The sequence below is a fragment of the Falco naumanni genome, chromosome 4 (genome assembly GCF_017639655.2).
Source record: "Falco naumanni isolate bFalNau1 chromosome 4, bFalNau1.pat, whole genome shotgun sequence".
Taxonomy (NCBI): domain Eukaryota; kingdom Metazoa; phylum Chordata; class Aves; order Falconiformes; family Falconidae; genus Falco; species Falco naumanni.
Window position 1 is genome coordinate 86,031,576 of NC_054057.1, and position 18,407 is coordinate 86,049,982.

General features: G+C 46.0%; 1 protein-coding gene across 2 annotated transcripts; it reads left to right on the plus strand.

The window, feature by feature from the left end:
- Positions 1–1,319: 1,319 nt before the first annotated feature.
- Positions 1,320–9,914, plus strand: C1QTNF8 (C1q and TNF related 8). 2 transcript variants are annotated; one of them, XM_040593670.1, is made up of 4 exons: positions 1,398–1,483; positions 4,276–4,394; positions 7,222–7,462; positions 8,184–9,914. In XM_040593670.1, exons 3-4 carry the CDS (start codon positions 7,237–7,239, stop codon positions 8,729–8,731), a joined length of 774 nt encoding a protein of 257 aa, XP_040449604.1. In that variant the 5' UTR covers positions 1,398–1,483; positions 4,276–4,394; positions 7,222–7,236; the 3' UTR covers positions 8,732–9,914. The 2 variants fall into 2 exon arrangements, with proteins under 2 accessions (XP_040449605.1, XP_040449604.1); XM_040593671.1 differs by lacking the exon at positions 4,276–4,394 and having other exon boundaries at positions 1,320–1,483.
- The last annotated feature ends 8,493 nt before the right edge of the window (positions 9,915–18,407 follow it).

An 18,407-nucleotide genomic window follows, 5' to 3' on the forward strand; every position in this document is an offset into this window, starting at 1 on the left:
CTGCAGGGACACTGCTGCACGCTTTATTTCAGCACACAGACAGCCAGGTTCCCAGAGCAGCTGAGTTAGCAGCGGCAAGTCACAGGAAAGCTGCTTTTCTTCTGGGAAGGGTGAAGAGGGTTGGATGCCATCCACTTCATCAGGGTGATTTGCTCTGTTGGAGAAGCTGCCCTGGGAATGACTTACTGTAACTCGCCTGTGCCTCAGCATGGCCAGGCTGAATCACCGCCCGGGCTTGCCATGGCGCTGGGAGCACTTTCTGGGAGCCGCCCAGCCCAGAGCAAGGCCATTTCAAGGACATTGCAGGCATGTTCCTGGCATCAGAGCTGCAGGCAGGGATGAGGAGGAAAGAGGGAAAAGCTGTTTACTTAGGAACAGGCAAACATCCTTTTTCTCCCTGTCTGCATGAGGTAAGTGTGATAACAGCCCCTGTCACAGACCAGGCAAGGTGGTACCACACAAAGATGCAGGTGCCCACCTTCACGGGACCATTTCCATACAGGCACAGCCTCGCCCTCCACAGCACCTGCAGGGGACTGTGTTAAATCCACAGAGCCCCCCAGGTCTAAGCGTGTACAGGTAATAGGAAGGGATGCTTGCTTGGGATCCTCGTTTCTTCCTACGTCTGGCAGATGAAATCGCAGCTGGATGTAGCACATGGTGACTGCATGGGCTGCTGCTGCTCAGGGACAGCCTCTCCTGGGACAGAGGAATTAGGGCAATCCACCCACACTGGAAACAGGCACATGCTAAAAAAGCACGAGAAAATAAACCCCAAACCAAATAATTAGAAATGGAGCTACAAACTTGCTGACCAAATCTTCACCCAGGCCATTACAAGGAGGGATGCAGCTAACACCCTCCAGCCCCCTCCATAGCTGAATCCTGGCTTTGCCTCCGTCCCTGCCCTGCTCCCATCTTGCAGGGCTGGAAGCTACCCAGCTGTCTCTAGCAGCACGGCCAACTCCTCTCCCGTATCACCCCAGCGCGTTGTATAAACACTGCGGACAAGTGGGCGTTAACATCGGTCATCTGCAAATCACTACAGACAGTGGAAAATTTTAAACCGCGTTGCTTTTTGGGATCCAAATACTCTTGTCTGTGAGCCCTCAGATCACTTCATGGCTGCAGACAGGCTCCTGGTGCTCAGCCTAAGTGAGGCATCTCTGTGGCATCGTGTCGGAGAGGCATTGCCCTGTGCTCGGCTCTGGCACCACCAGCAGAGGAGCACCTGAGCTGTCGTGTCTTCATCTTGGAAAATGCACAAGTTCCTTCAGTGTTTTGGGCTTTTCTGCAATAAGTTGCTCATGAAGAAATTTTAGATCCTCCTAGGGAAGAAAATAACAAAAATCTGAACAAATCATTTCCCGAGGAAGTCCAGTGTCCAGACAAACCTGGCCCTAACGATGCCTCATTTCCTGCTGCTGGTGATGCAGGGAGCTCTGGAGCAGTGAGGAGGTCGAGGCTTGAAAGAAGACAAAAGGTAAAAAAGCAGAACTGAAATATTTTCCAACTCTGGAATGATGCCGAGGTTTGTGGCCGACACATCCATGTGTTTTCCATCTCTATGGCGCGAGAAAGGTTTTAGTCTTAACGGCCCTCTTGGGTTTTCAGTCAGGACTTGTCGCTAATTAAAATGGGCAGTGGCTGGCGTTGTCCTGTCCACTGTGAATTTAAAGCAAAGATAGTCATAGATGTTTTTCCGAGTAAAGCCCTAGGAATAACAGGAAGGAAAACATTAGCAGAAATTTAAAGTGCAGCTCAGGGATCCAAGAGCAATTTTTGCCTCGTGAACTCTCAATATTGCAGCATGTGTGCTCAGTACAGTTATTAGTGGGATTTATTCTTCAAACATCCCTGCAAGGTAAGGACATATTTCCACTGTACCCAGTGGAAACATGGGCTGGGTAAATGAAGGTAGGTCTGTGCCTTTGCCATGACCTAACCTCCCACAGCGGCTGCCCACAGTGCCAATGGACCAGGCAAGGTCTGGCCAACATCACAAACTCCACATTGCTAACCAAGGGGAAAACCTTTTGGGCCAGCCTCCAGGCTGGCTTTGCTTTGCCTTCTTGCTTTATTTTCTCCATGAGCCAAACAAGCAAGCTATTTTTGCAGATATTATGGGGATTTCTTATCATTTCTATTGCCCAGATGTGTTACCCTATATCAAAGTGTTAAAATTCTTCAGGTACACAGAATGATTAAGAAGCTTTGCATGAGCAAATGTGCCTCGTACATAAGCTGTCTACCTTGAGCTATAAGATTAAACTCAATCATGAACCAAAAAAAAAATCAATCAAGGTGCTCTCTCCAGCTGTAATAGTGTCAAGAAAATATATTAAATAAGAATTTGCACACAGGAAGAAAGAATCACATCATTTAACTCCCTGAACTAGAACTAACGGTTTCTGCCCTTCTCTAGCAAAGGCTTGTGGCATCTCTAAGGTCTTGCTTGGGAGGAATTTGGCTTTCGTGGCAGTGACTGGGAATGCCAGGTGTCACTGGAAAGTCAGCACTTCCCATGCAGGTCATTCATAGCAGGTAAACCATGTGTAAATAAAAAGCTTGATGGATTATATTTAAGTCAGGGTATTTCCAAGGTCAGCTCAGAGGAAAAATACATCATTTAATCCTCTGTTCTGCTTTGGACTGAGCATGGTAGAGAGCAGCATCCCTGGCTTGGGCACTGCATCTTCACCAGCACTGCGGGGCAGCAGCCCTTAAGGGGTTCACATTGCCAGCTCCAGTTAAAGACACACACCCCCTTTCAAAAGGGTCCGAACAAAGGGAGTGTTTAAATTTAATGCAAGGAGACTGGTGATTTCAATGGCTTTTTTGTCTTGTTTTGGGCCAGGCAGAAATACCTGAAAATACAATCCCTTTTGGTAATATTTTAATATTGTCTTTTGACGCAGGAATTCAGAGGAGAAGAAAAGGGACAGAAAGAGCAAAGAGTCTTTTTAAAACCTTAGCTAAAGGATGGTTTCAAAGAAACCTTTCATTATGTTTAAAGAGGTCTCCAACAGTAACATACAGCCTAATGTTATAATGTACACAACCCCCAGCAATCCTCATCAAAACTCACTGATATGAACTGCCTTTTCATCAGGTTCAGATGTCTCATTCCATCATTCATAAATTTTCATTTGGTTTGCCAAAAATATTGCCCAAAAGATAGATCTACCCATTTAGCACATGCAGAATTTCCTCCTCAGCATCAGATTAAATTCACGCTTATTGCTGGGTTTCACCTCGGTCCCACTTGCACAGGCTGGGGGCTGCCTGTGCCTCCTGGCTTTGGAGTTTGGTGGCCTGCAAGTGTTTTGGGAAGAGCAAATAATTTATCTTGAAATTACCTATTGCAACTGAACAGGCTGCACGCTCAGCCCATGGTGAGTTTTCTGCTTTGCAAGCATTTTGCAGGAAACATCAGGAGCATCAAAACAATTTACGTTTTTCTACATGTCGCTGCAAGCTTTTCAACTGAAACGTTTCAAACTCATCAGCTGTCAATCAACTGTTTCAAAATGAACCTCAGCTAAAGCAGAGCCAAAGAAACCAAACTAAAAGCAACAGTTTTGCAAGACTGAGGGCTGAGACCATCTTCCTGCCCTCAGGGAAAACATTTACAGACTGCATCTCTTCCAAAGACAGGAGACCAGTTCTCCTCCCAGCCATTAGGATGTCTGTGATCCAGCATCATCTCTGGGGTTCTCTACCAAACTGCAAAACCAAGTTTTCTGAATTGAACCAGTTTGCAATTTGCAGGTTTCCAGCCCAGAAGTCAAAGACAATAATTTATAGTTCCAGATTTAATCTGTTGCTTTCAGGATGCACCTGTCCATCTCCAGAGAGGTGTCATGAAGGATGACCAAGGAGGAACGTACTCAGTTTTGCAGCCACAGGGCTCTCAGTGCAGTACTAATGCATCATTTCAGGCACTAACGAGTGTGTCAGATGGCGGTGGGGAGGAGGATGGATGTCCACCCCATGCAGGGATCTGAATGATGTGTGGAAGAGGCAGTGTCCCAGCCTGGGCACTGGTGAGTCATGGCCACAGTGGAGTGAAGCCCAGTTTGTTGTTCACTGTCTTCTGAGGAAGATAAACCTGTGCCACCGAAGTAAAATCCATCATCTCCACATTTGACAAAATAAGGTCACAATAATTATCTTTAAGGGAAAAAACATATGGCTAAAGCCAACCTCTTGCTTCACCTCACAGATCTTAAGTTACAAGTTTCATCCTTTTTATATCTCTTTTTTTTTTTTAAGGTATTAGATTTGACTTCACTGCTACCACAAGCATTATATTTCCTTCTCCTCTGAAATTTGGCTCAAATCATTCTTTTCTCCAGATTGACACAATCTCGTTCCAAGGAAACCCTTACCAGGTTTGTTCCCTTTCCTGCTGCACATTTGATTTCTCTGGTTTGAGGTTCTCCTTCACCTGACTTCTGGGTTTGTGCTGTGTGTCTTTCAAACATGAACCCACACTGCTGGATCCATCATTCTTTTCTTGCAGTCCTCTTGGGCTCTTTTCTCTCCGCTTTTTTCCTGATTTACATCTTCCCCTGTCCTCTGCCTGTTACGAGCAGACTGCGGATCTGAAACTCTGTTCAAATGCATCATTATGGTTTCACCTGACCACAGATATCACAACCAAATACATGTCAGGCAATGGAATTGTGTGATGCCATTTAAACAAAACAAAGCTGAAATATGATCTTTTTAAGATTTCTTGAGGGAAAAGACGACATGTGTTTTAAAAACCTTCAGTCACTTTAAATCCTTTTAAATGCCAGGTTGCCAAGCTAACCTCACTGACTGGTGAAGGAAAATGTAGTGGGGAGTGTCAGCTCTAGGATGCCCTGAATTACCTGGATCGTTGCATCATTTGCCCCCTTTTTTTTTTGTTCCAAATGCTATTTCTAGGTGATAACTTGAGTAACTGTTCTTTCATGAATCACACAAGTAGCCACGAGTTCTTCAGTGGGTGCTTGGATTGTCGTGATATAAAACCTGCACAACCTGAACACTGGTTTTTTTTCAGCCAGACTTTTTTTTCCCCTTAACTTCTAAAAATAGGAAAGTCATTCATCTTTGGGACAATAAAGGCCTATAAAAAGGTAATTTCTTCGTATTTATTAATCCTTTCCCTTCTGCCTGTTATGAATACCCCTCCTAATGAATGCTCTTTCTCCTTCATGAAGGTATTATGAGCAATTATGTCCTCTGGTTTTAATGTTCTGATAATGTAAACACACACCCTATATTTTATCCCCAGGATATCGACTACCCACACTCCCCAGAAGGGCTAAACAGCTTTCAGTCCCAGAGAAGGTATATTGGCCCCAGGACTCTGAGCAGACACAGGGTCTTCTTTAGACCACCATGTATATGCACAAACATTAATTTCTGCAGAGACCCCAGAAACACTATGCAGACCCCAAATGCCCCCCCTGCAGTGCAAACTTTCTGTTCTGGTGACACACAGGCTGGTTATTTATGACCCCTGCTGTCCATTTAGCCTTGCATTGCTGTTCCTGTTCGGCAGCACAAAGATGGCTTAAGTGGATGAAAATTAAAAAGGATCTAATGGAAATGAAATTCAGGCCCTGAACACTGACATAAAAGGAATATTGATCCCTCCTCAGACTTGTACCTAGAATGAGGTACAACAGAAAGATCATTTCAAGTTATGACAGATTTGATGAAAGAACTTTCACTGCTGTCAGAAGGAAAGTTACGTTGCTGCTAATAAGTACTCATCAGGTTTCCAGGGAGCTGGGTTACACCAAGTCATAAAAGGTGTGAATTACAGTTCTTTTGGGGCAGGTAAGAACTAGAAGAAAGCATCTCCCAAGAATGCCAGTACAGCTCAAGTACCTTGCCCCATACTGACACATTTTTTTTTGTTTCCATCTTCTCTCAACTGGTTCATTTTGTGCCCTGTGAAGCCTTTGCAGTGCTCCAAGGCAGGAATCCCTCACCCTGCAGATGGGACCTGTGTGTTCACTGAGCTATTTCTGAAAGTCAGGACATCCCACCACTATCTTCCTCACCTATTCCAGGAATTAAAGCTGGTAGAAGCGAAGCTGTAATAGCTGTTCCCAGCCCGAGGTCAACAAGAGTCCATCTGACTAATTGGAGTTTGGATAAAGTTCAAAAAGGCATCCGTCCAAAATTTGTCTTCTATGAAACACCACTGCAATCGGTAGAATGGCACTAATTATCCATGATACAAGGAGGTAGTTGCCTGTCTCCAGCTCTACTCCCTCCCTAGGGAAGAGGCTGATGGGGAGCTACAGAAAACTCACCCTCTTTGCACCACCTGAAACATTTTCCTTCTGTTCCTTTCACCCAGCATTCAGGGCCATTGGAGCTTGCCAGTAGCAGATGAAAATGTAATAGATGATCTCAAAAACTAGCGCTTGTGCACAGCAAATCCAAGTTCAGTCTGTCTGTTGCAGCTATTTGGCTTTCCATTCTGCTCGTTGGAAAATAAAAATGGGAAGCGAACACAGAAATTCTGCTAGGAAGAGCACAGGGGTATGGTCAAAGCCACAAACTGCCCAGCAAAGTCACCTTGAAAAGAGGTTGCTAGCAAGAGGCTGCGAGAGACTAGCTAAATAGACAAATGCTAAATAGACAGATCCTTTTGATTTCTTTTAGTTTCATTTCCCTTCAGGTTTGTCCTCAAAAAAAAGAAAATAAAATCCAGTTTAGGCTCTATATATTTAAATCAAGTTTCATTTTCTGCATCTGATTTTGACTTTTTCAGGATGGCAATGCAATAAAACCAGCAGAGCCAACGCTTTGTGTCTTTTACCCAGCACCTTTTGCAATGGCTGTTCCAACAGCAGCCAGGCAGCAAATGTGCCTTGGGCAGAGGTTGCTATGACAGCTATAAGAATCTCAGCCTTAGCTGCCCATCTCAGCAGGTTTGGGATTTTTTTATTATTATTTTTATTTTGTTTACCTGGTGCCTCTTGTCAGATATTTCAGCTGTGGGTAATGAGACAGGGATTGCCTTTTCCGTTGCTTGTAAGCAGTACACAGTGGGGCACCCTTCCTACCTGGAGCCTCCCGATGCCACTACAAGATAAGCTAATAATTAATCAGAAGAAATGCACCTTGTGGTAACATTAACAGATGGCCCATCAGAAGCTCCGATTTGAATCACCATGTTAATCATTTCTGTTCCTTTGCTCGGTCCAGCTGGCTCCTCTGAAGATGAGTGCTGTGCTTCTCCTGCTCGTGGTGTCCACCATGAACGTCAGTGCCCTGCTGGAAAAAGGTCAGCCGAGGCGAGAAGCACGGCGCCTCTCATGCGTGCGATGCTGCGGGCCTTCAGAGCAGCCCACCTCCATCATCTCCTCACGGTACACAAGGATGAGCAGCGACCCTGCCTATTCAGTACCCAAAGTCCAGCCCACTATAGATATCACCATCCTCAAAGGTGGGTAAAGCTGACTACAGTGGTAATATCCTTTACCTGACTTGCTCACCCTCATTTTGCAAGCTGTGCTCCTCCCTACACCGAGAAACTCATCCATCTTACATTGACCATAAGAGAAGGTCAAGGGGTGCCAAGGCACGGGCTATATGTGCGTGCAAGTGAGAAGAGTAGGCAAAAATCTCTAATCCATCAAAAAGCAGAATCACTGGGAGCTCAGGTTAGGTCACACTAAAAACCAGATGCAAATGTTATCACAGAACTACTAAATGGAAGAGTTAGAAACTGGGGAAGATGCTCACTCGCTTTTTCCATTGCACATTTGTCTCGGCCAGGCAGGCAAACAAAAGTTAACTGTGTAATACAGATGTGCCAGGAGTCCCGTGAGTTGGGGTACACAGAACAAACCCAACCTCCTCCCCCAGGTCCAAATTCAACCTCAGCAAAATGAGTAACCCCTGCACTGAGGGGCTGAGCTTACGCATGCTGGAGTCACATAACTGGGCTGGTCCAGCTGTGGAGTTCCACTGCTGGACACGGATCATCGGCACCAGAGGCTCGGTGAGGCCAAGCTTTCAGCTGGCATTTGCATCATTTGAGGATGAGGAAGGTGCCACTGCCTGACCAATGCCTCCAGACACCTGTACTGGTAAAGCAGAGCTGTCTCCAGCAGGATGCGCCCGCAGCTTGGCCTTCACATACTTGTTTTTCTTTACACTTGCAGGTGAAAAGGGTGAAATGGGAGAGAAAGGGTACCCCGGGCCAGTTGGGAAGGAAGGAGAAAGAGGGCTTCGTGGCTTCAATGGACGGAAGGGACAGAAAGGCCAACCTGGCCCACAAGGCCATTCCTGCAAGCAGCTGTACGCTGCCTTCTCTGTGGGTCGGAGAAAACCCCTTCACAGCTCAGACTACTTCCAGCATGTCACTTTCGACATAGAGTTCGTGAACCTCTACAAGCACTTCAACATGTTCTCGGGGAAGTTCTTCTGCTATGTGGCAGGGATCTACTACTTCAGCCTCAACGTCCACACCTGGAACTTCAAGGAGACCTACCTGCACTTGATGAAGAATGAGAAGGAGGTGGCCATCCTCTATGCCCAGCCCAGCGATCGGAGCATCATGCAGAGCCAGAGCCTGATGCTGGACCTGCAGGAGGGAGAGGAGGTCTGGGTGAGGCTGTTCAAGCGGGAGCGAGAAAACGCCATCTACAGTGAGGAGTCTGATGTTTATATCATCTTCAACGGCCATTTAATCAAGCCAGCCATAGAGTAGCCATTTGTCAGCTTTAGGCTCAAAGCTTTGGTAGATACATTAGTGTCTCCCCTCTTAGAAACGCATATGTCTAGTTCCACTTGGAACGGTTACAGGCCTCCTGGCCTGCTGACAGGGTGGTCTGTCCATGCCAAGGAGACCTGTGTGGGTGGAGGTGACTGTTTCAAGGTGATGCAAGCTACACAAGCGCTGAGAAGGCTTCAGCCTCTATGTGCCCTGGAGAAGACACATGCAGGAGGCCCTAGTTCTTCAGCCCTGTATAAATCCCCAGTAAGATCCCTAAAAATTTTGCCAAGCCAGTAGCAAAAATGTAATTTCTTTGCTCTGCTTTAGAGAATACGTTTCAATTACATCTGAGGATTGTCTTCAGATGCCAGTTATCTGGGTGCTCATTAAAGAATATCATTACCTCTATACCACCACTTGGGTATCTGTGCAGGGTGCAATATTGCTAATCAGAGCCCACACTCCCCAGCATCAGGTCTGCTCCACTCAGGTAGGCGACAATGCACCAGTGTTAAGAACAGTATTTTGCACAGGACATTTACTCTAAATCACATTTTTTGTTCCATTTCATATATTATCACATTCTGCAAGCATAATACTAGAATTAGGTAAGTAATAGCACATCAGTCTGGCCAAGCTTTTTCAGAGGCTCATAGTTTTAAGCAAAGCTGTAGCCACATGCTATAATTTTGCTAGACTGTACTGCTAGCAATACTCACACCAGCACATCCACCATGGCTGGGAATGTGCGTATTGCCCATTTTAAGGAAAATGGTGAGCCCTGCCTTAGGATCCAATTTGAGTGCTCATTGCCAAGCTGGAATTTGAGGCCATGTTCATGTCTGATAATTACCACCTTAATAGCACCCTCATTTCTGGAAAGTGCAGAACAACACTGGAAACTAAAAAGGTGCTTTACTGCAGTGATATTTTAGGGGATTTGGTTTCTTTTTTCCTAAAATGTTATTGACGTAACAGGGGAAAGGTACATGCAGCAGCAAGAAACATCATTTCCCCCAGTTCCTTCTTGCCCATTCCCCCAGTCTGTTTGCATCCCCAGCCATTTGTATGAAGGATGCATGGAAAGCTCTCGCTAGGCAAACCGCTTCACTGCTGTACCTCGCCTTTCCACAGCTGTTTGGAAAAGTAGCTGAAATAAAGATATTGCTTGAGTACACTTGCTTTGAGTGTCCTGGTTTTGTTTTGTATTTTTTTTCTCCATACCCTTTGTCACAGTGCAGGGCTAAATGCACTAGACCAAACATCCATTCCATGTAACGGTCTTGGGTGGCAATTGTAGTTACTTTAACACCAAAGGACTCCAGAAACCAGACTGACACCAACTCCTCTCTTTGCAGGCTAGTAAACAGCCATCATCAAGTATGAGGATGGAGAGAGAGGGGTTAATGACACCTTGCTGCAAAATAAGTACCAAATCTTTCAGGTCTCACAATCTTTGTGAAGATAGGAACTTTTAAGAACCTATCTGCCAAGTAAATGCATGATGAAAATGGGTCTACAAGCCCTGAAACATGTCTGATCCTGCTTCCTTCACCTGCAACCTGGAAGGGAAAAGTGGGAAACTTGTCTAGCTTTAAAACACACTCCCAAGGGCATTTAATGCAGATCCTCCACCAACCTGCTCTCAGCTGCCCCGGCTGCTTGGGTCAGGCCATTGCACAGCATTTCCACCTCACCCTCCTTCTAAAAAAGCTTCCTAATCATCTGTTCCCACCAGGGCGATGGTAAAAGCCCTGATGGCTGCATTGCTTGTTTGCAGATACCACTTAGTGCTGAGAGCACCAACAGGGAGACACAAGCCCTGAGCAAACACACACGCCAGCAGCAGCCTTCCCACTGCACTGGACCCAGGACATTTGCAGACTCTTCTCCAGCCATGTCCCAGCTGTGAGAGCCACAAAAATCTTTTTTTCTCTCTTTTGTCCTTAATCCTAATCATCCCCCACTCAGACCTAGATTTTGCAGCTACAGAAAGTCATACTCCGGGTGCAGGGTACCGCTGGCCAAGGACCTCATGAGATTCCTGCAGGGGAGCAGGGATGCTGCACTAGGGCTGATGCGGCTGCAGGGCTGCCCACCGTTCCTCACACATCAAGCAGTTTCACCACAGGTTCAGCTCACTCCCACCTGCAGTTCACTGAAAAGAAGGATCCAGCTGGAGTTATTGACAGTGCTTAATCCAGCACTGGGAAAAAAAACACACCCAGAATGTGTTTATGTTCAATCCACACTGGTTTTGGAAAAGTTACTTTCTACTAGGAAGCAAGAAAAAAACCCATCCATCCATATCACTAGATAGGCACATCTCCATAACACCTGGACACACAGTTAGAGATAGTCTGGTTATCAAAGCAATAGGACACACTCAAAATGCTCACGACTGATACACCAGTGGCATCAGCAGGTAAATCATTAAAGCCACAGTGGTTTCAGGTGCAAAATAGCTTTTCAAATAATAAAAAAAGGTTGCATTCATTATTCAAATTAGTCATTTATAGCATAAAAGAACCATAAGTCTCAACTGACCAAGTTCTTTGGGGAAAAAAAGAGAAATATCTAAACAGCTTAATATACAAAGACATTCCTATTGCCACATTTTGAATGCATCCATCAGTTTTTTCCAACTTCAAGAGCTGGGACAATCATCCCTCTTTAGAGAAGTTTAACGAGCCAAATCCAAAGCACAAATATTTAAGATCTGCTCATCAGCATACAGGCAGCCTGCCAGGGTCTCTCTTATAGGAACAGAATTTTAAACCCTTTTTCCCCAGGAATACGTGGCTTGGAAGTTAAACTTTGAAAAAAGCTAAGTTCTCTTTTGAAGAGAAGAAAGTGTGTGTGTGAGGGTGGGGGGATTAATTGCTGATATCTAAATGAAAAGGAAGAAAACAATTGTATTTGTTTCTCCAAATATTTCCCAAATGCAGTATTTTTATTTCATGGTTTGAAATAAATTGAGGGTCTGTCAGCAACTTTTTTCCAAATCCTTCAGTGAACAGTATCACACAAATGACAAAACTGCCTCAGCTGCCATAAATTCCAGGAGTTTATTAATAAATATTAGTTCTCCTGTAGGTCCCACTCACCCCAGGATCCTTGGGGGAGATGAAATGCCCACAAAACAAGGCAGCAATAAACTAATTTGCCAAAATAACCTTACCTGTCCTTGGGTCAGGGCCACAAATAACGGAAGTAAAGGAACCTGCTGAGATCGTATACAGGGAACTATAAATGGAGAACATGACCTTTCTATACAAACAGAAATATTATGGAAAACACCAGATGCAAAGCATCTACCCCCAACAATCTCTTTTGATTGGCACAGGGAGATTAAAACAGGCTGTAAGACAACATACCTTTTGTCTTCTGACTGCAGATCTGAGATTTACACTTACTAGTCCAAAATTTGGGAACAGGGAAGAGGTAAATGCATCTAACAGCCTCTCCTTTGTTTCTTTGGCATCAGAGCCCCAGAAGAGCACCTCAGAAGGTGACAGAGTGCTGGGACAGCACATGTCCTTGTGCCAGGAGGGTGATGAATGGAAGAGAGCAAGGAAGTGACCTGCCCATATCCACTGGGGGTAGAGCAAGATTTATGCTTGATACAAGGAAAAAAAGTACTTCAGGTAAAAGGAGAATCAGACTGCAAGTGGCTGTAGCATGAAAGACAAGCTCTCCATCCCAGGAAGCCTTTGATGGCATCTTAGGATCTGCCAGGAGCGATAAAGGCAGTTCTGCTTAGAGCAGAGGAATGCACCACATCATCACACATAGCCCCTTTAACCTTCCTTTTCCTGCGTGTATAAGTTTCATCTTCTTTTTCACTGAGAAAAACTTGAAAAAGCCACAAGACATAGCTCCCAATAAAACCCCCTACGAAGAAGCTGAGCCAGGCTTGCTTTTACATTCCTCTCCATATGCCTCAGCTGCAGTTTCAGCATCACAACTTCCCCATGTGCTTTCACTACCCTTCCTGACATAACTGTGCTAAATGAAGCATTGCGTTAGGACTTGCAAGGTGTCTGCAGAGCCCTTACTTTGCTACGTAAATGCCCTATCACTTAGTTTTGCTCTGCAGATGTAAAACTGGGGAGAACATCCTTGCACTTGCAGACTTAGCCTAAAACCACTACTTCCTGAAGTTCAAACACCAAAACACCCAGATTTTAACAGTCTGACCCTATTTTCCCTAGGAGCTCAAAAATAGCACACTTTCTTTTCCTTTTTTATCTCCTTCCTTCTCCTCCACCTTTCTTCTCCTACAGCAGAGTTGATGTGCAGGTGCTCCATCTCCTCTTTATATGCAGAAGCAGCAAATGACTTGGAGCCCACCTGTGTCTGCCTTCCCAAGCTGAGGGGCTATATAAGGCAGCAGGAAAGGCAAAGGGGCCTCTGGGACTTGCTGGAGAGGTGAGTATCATGTAGGTTTTTGTGAGTTGCTTTAGAGAAATCATAGGTGGTGCTTTTTCTCTTAGGATTTACTAGAGTGTTACAGAAGGCAGTATATTTCATAGTACACTGAGCACCTTTATGTTTTTTTCTGTTGCTTGTGCTGAGCATGAGGGAGTCATTCCAAGGATCTGTTGCTGGTCCTACAGTTTCCTTGCTGACCTAGCAGACCTTGCTCTTAAAGAATGTAGTGCCTTTTTGTGTAGTCCTTTAATAACACTAACTAATGCAGGCAGACTCTCTTGGAAGAGGTGTTATAGGGCTTGTAACTCTGGCTGTAGCAAACAAGCAGTGTTCAGGTTAGTGGCTCTTACAGTGTTGTTGCAGCTCCTTATTCTGGCAGAGCTAGGGACTGGGCTGGTGCTTAGTGCTCTTGATGCCAAATGGCATCAAGGAAACTAAAACCTCTGTGTGCTCCCTGTTTTCTTTCCTAATTATTCATGCTTCCTTGCTTCTAGCTAAACCCTGCTGCTCTGTACAGTCAGTCTTGTCTAAGTTGGTTAAACTTCCAAACTCATTCATTGACTCTTTGAGGCTGTTCTGGTGAGCTGCAAAGCAAAAGTCATGTCCTTTAGGAGAGCCCTTATAGCACTTTCTAATTCTCAGTAAAGAGAGCAGCAGGTGATGATTAGGTCTTCATCTTGCTGTAGGTTTAGCAGTGAATCTGAAGCACAAGTAATTGCCTTGCTTGCACTGCTATGATGGTAATGAGCAGTCAAAGCCAGGTGAGAAGAGGACCTGGGAGGACTGATGCTGTCCCCTGAGCTAACCTGTGTGCTTGTGCTGCTCTGGGGAGGGGATGGGCTCATCCTGGTGCTGCTCCCTGCTTTGCAGCAGCTCTCTGAGCCAGGATGAGGGCTGCAAAGCCTCAATCTTGCTTGGTGCTCAATGTTAGCTGTGCCCTTCAGAGGCAGCCCAATTCCCTGATTCCATTTCAGCCTGTAGCAGTAAGCTACCCCTTAGTAACTGCTGAAATCACAAGTCTCTTCTGGCTGACCATAAGCTTAGTAAGGGCTGTGAGCTAACATGAAGTGGGCTTTTCCCAGCCAAACGAGACTGGGGAAAAGCCCTATTCTGCCAATTTTCTCTCAAAATGTTAAATTTCCTTAAAGTCTAGCTCTGTGTGGTTTTTTCTGTCTGTAAATATTCAGAATGGGACCTGACAGCAAACATGCTTCTTCTCCCCAGCAGCAGTCCAGTGATGCTCCCATGGTGGGCATGCAGTATTTGGGAGGGCTGTGCTGTGAGCCTGTCCAGGCACGAAGCAGTTTGCTCTGAGGATGTGCTGGACACTTTCAGCATTCTGATGACTCTCCTCATCCTTTTTGAAACCTCTCTTTGGATAACCATGTCTTAAAAGCAATGGTCATGTGAAAACTAAAACCTGAAAACTTCTTCCTGAGTGCATGTATGGTGTGGTGTGAGTTGCAGGTGTGTGGCACCTCTGATACTCAGTGCTTACCTCTCAGCTGCTCGGTGGATTAGCTGATATTGCAAACAGGTGTTGCCATGCCTTGCTGCATCCTGCCTGCTCTGCTCATGGTGTCCACCTCCCTCTGTTATGGGGGTGCTACAACCTGTTGTATCCAACAGATGCTGCATTCCCCTCTTGCAGCATTTTTGGGGAGTAAGGAGGCTTTCTGCTGAGGTTTCATCCCTCCTAGCTTTCTGGAAGGACTATTCCCTGTCGGTCAGGGTAAGGACAAAAAGGAACCTTTGCCTTCAGCATACTGTTTTTTCCTCTCAATAAGGAAACTTACATTTTACAACAGGAACAGGCAGATAACATCAGTGCAGATAAGGAAACCAGGCAACAAATAAAGCTAATGGGTTGCATTTGGATGAGGTGAATGGAACTTAATGATTCTAGTAAGAACCTAGTCACTAACAAAGATCTAAAGCAGGAGATAGAATAGGAAAGTGTTAAAACAAATAGAAACCGATTAAAAGCCAGGGAACAATGTGTAGCTAAAAGGTTGGAGACTTTGGCCTGCACATGCTACGAGGGCATCACCTGCTTCCCTTGCCTTTGCTTGGGGGGAGGTTGGGAATGGCATTTCCCAAACCTTGGCTGTGCCTGCAGATGGAACAGCAGGGGTGTCCCAGGACAGGCAGGGGAGCCCACATACACCCCCAGGGGTTGCTGAGGGAGAGGGGTGTGTGTGTGTCCCTTTTCTTGCCCTGCACAGTGTACTGTGGCTGTCCCTGCCAAAGCCTGGTGATGCCACTTTCTCCTCGTGCATTCTTATTTTCCATGGTGCTTTTCACTTCCATGGCAAAGTCCAAGCAGCAGCACCTGGAAACAACAAACTTGTGTGCTCTCTGGTAGTTCACCCTTCTTGGCTCCTCAGCACCTTTTCTTTGCCTAATTTTGTGAGATTTTATGTGCTTTCTGCCTAACTGGGTCTTAAGGTAGAAGACCCTGGGTAAAAGAGCTCACACACTGTGACTACAGCAATGTGGGACCGAACTCATGGGGAAAGCTCAGAGCTGGTGGTTTGTGGCCTCCCAATGCTGGATTTGGCCACATGTGGGCAGAGCTCTGTCTCCTCTGCCAGCACTAGCTGCAGCCTGGGGACTGGCAAGTGGGGAGGATGAGCTGGTGGTGACAGTGCTGTGGTGATGAAGGCTCTGCTTCCCCTCTCCCCAACCAATGGATGTTTTCTTGACAGCAGCTGCGCTTCATGCTCCAGCCAAAAGCTGCTGCAGAGGATCTGGGCACCCTGACAATTGCTGCCATACGTTGGGCATGACAACCTAATGCTATTTGCAACTCCTTTCTTCCAGGGAAAATTGCATTAAAGCCAACTCACAAAGAAATCTCTTCCTCCCTTGCTCTCGGAGGGAGCAGGCACCTCTTTGCTGGTTCAGGGTCCTGAATGCTGCAGTGTGAGCAAGTGGCAGATTTCCTGCCTTTAGCACAGAAAAGCCTTTTCAGGAGCGAAACTTTTGTTGCAGGAAACAGAGGAATTGCCACTGCATTTGGTTTTTTGCTAATGCAAAATGCCAGCACTGCATGGCAGCTGAGCAGCTGCCTGTGTGCAGCCAGGGAATGGCGCTGCCCTGTCTCCAAGCAGGAAAGAATGCAGATCAATTACTCCTCAAGGTCATTGCTCTCTCTGTTCCTCTGCCTGTGCTTTTATCCCCTTTAATGTAGAATTCTGACTTTCCCGTTGATTGAAAAGGCATCTGTACAGTGAAGTCTCAATCACACTGTTGTGTAGCTCTTGGATGGCAAGTCCAGACAAGTGTTAGCATCTAGGAAATTAAACAGGGTCTGCCACACTTATTTGTGGTGCCTGAATCCTGTTGATAGGAATTTCTCTGAAATGGCCTGGGTGGGAGTCCCCACTGCTTTTGCTTTCCTGGGTAAAATCAAGGGGAGCAAAGTGCCTAAAGTGCTTTGGGAGGCAGGAAAATGGCAAGACTTGCAAATTCCAGTAAAAATGCACAACTGTGAATCAGCACAGGTTCTGGCCCTGAAACCTGCTCCCATCTGCAGGAAAGGCTCTGTGGAGCCAGACCCAGAACAGGTACTATGCAGGACACTGGTCTCAGCTGTGCTATTGCAGTGTCACCTGTGTCCCTTAGACCATGTGCTGATGGCAACTGTTCCCCAGGTGGAGAAATGAGCTGACAGCAGTGTAATGCTGCTGTGGTGATGCTTGCTGTGTGCAAGACTTGTAATCTGCTCTTTTTAAGATTTATCAAAATATAAAAGGGAACTGCTGGGATAGGGGATGTGGATGCCAGCTCCCCCTTGCTTGCTCCTGCCATGTTTTCTGTGCCTGTTTAGCAGCAGTGCTGCATGCCTTGGCTTTATTATACATTGCAGAGAGAAAATGAGCCTTGCTGCTGTTTGGGAATGGAAATACAGGGCTGGGAGGAGTATGTAATGCAAGAAACATGAAAAAAACTACCAGGCCCATTTAATTTGGAATGCTACAGCCACCACGTTGAGTCACAGAGGTTTCTTGCACAACCTTAGCTCTAACAGTGGACATGACTTTAGTTGCTCTCCACCATGCTAAACCAGGGGCACTTAAAACAGACCCAAGCAGCTGATGTATTATATCTCATTAAGAAACAGAAGAGCTTAGTGCACTGAAGAGCCAAAGTGAAAGTGAACTGGGGCTAAGAAAAGGTACTGGTGTAGTCAGGGTGTTGGCAAGGTCTCCTCCCCAGCCCTGCTCCCATTTGTGAAGGCTGGAGAAACAGCTGGGGCAGGTGACACAGCTAAAACTTCTGGAAAAGTTATGACTCTACCTGGTAGAATCCCCTGTTGTTCCCCTAGCTATACCCTTGATACCAGGCTGAAGTAAAATCAAGCAGATGGATAACGAGGACCTGACCTGAATGCATGGAGCCTGGGCTGTAGAGCTGGCACTGCCTGTACCAATCAGACCTGGCCCGTTATTGGAAATGAGTCAAGTTATTGTGTCCTGGGGATTTCGGGTATTTAGTGACAGGTTTCCTAATGGTTTGCATGTTAGCAAATGTTCGATCATCAGCGTCTCTGGTGTGGCTGGATTTCATGCTCAGTATCTCCCAGTGCCTGGGTGTTTTACCTTGGATGATTCTGAAGTGGAGCAAATAGCATTTATTTGGTATATTAACCTCATCTAATTGAGTCTCTCTGCTCATTAAGAATAGCAGTTACAATTTCTCAGCCATAAAACCACTAACCACATTTGCTTAATTACTGGCAATGTCATTTGTTAGGGGCTCTGGGGAAAAAAGCAGTGGGTGTTCAGAGCTGACAGATACCACATACTCTGTCAAGCTGAAAAACTCCTTTGCCAGCAAGGTGGTGGGCAAAGCTGCTTGCCCGCTTCATATCGCCCGCCACGCTCTTCTGCCTGTGCAGAGCGATTCAGCCTCTTGGCACCCACTGCCTTCACTGGGAACCAGACAGCTGCAGGTCAATCCACAGCACCTCAGGCCAATCCTGTGATAGGCAGGATAAGTGCTGACTGGGCGATCTGTCCCTAGAATCAGCAGTGGCACAGACATCCCTCTGGTTTTGCTGTGGCTTGTTCACCTGGGGCAGGAGCTGTGGCTCAGCATGCCCTGGACTGCTCCTCTGGCGTGGGGGCAAAGGAGCTGTGACAATGCCATAGGCAGAACCTGTCATGCTTAGAATTCCTGTGCTGGCACATGGCCTCTCTCAGCTAAAACAGTGACAAGGAAAATACTGAAT

Bases quoted from the DNA above. Each gene is read 5' to 3' on its own strand.
- C1QTNF8 (XM_040593671.1), top strand. From the start codon at position 7,237: ATGAGTGCTGTGCTTCTCCTGCTCGTGGTGTCCACCATGAACGTCAGT. The intron at 7,463-8,183 runs GTGGGTAAAGCT...TTACACTTGCAG, and splicing joins AGATATCACCATCCTCAAAG to GTGAAAAGGGTGAAATGGGA.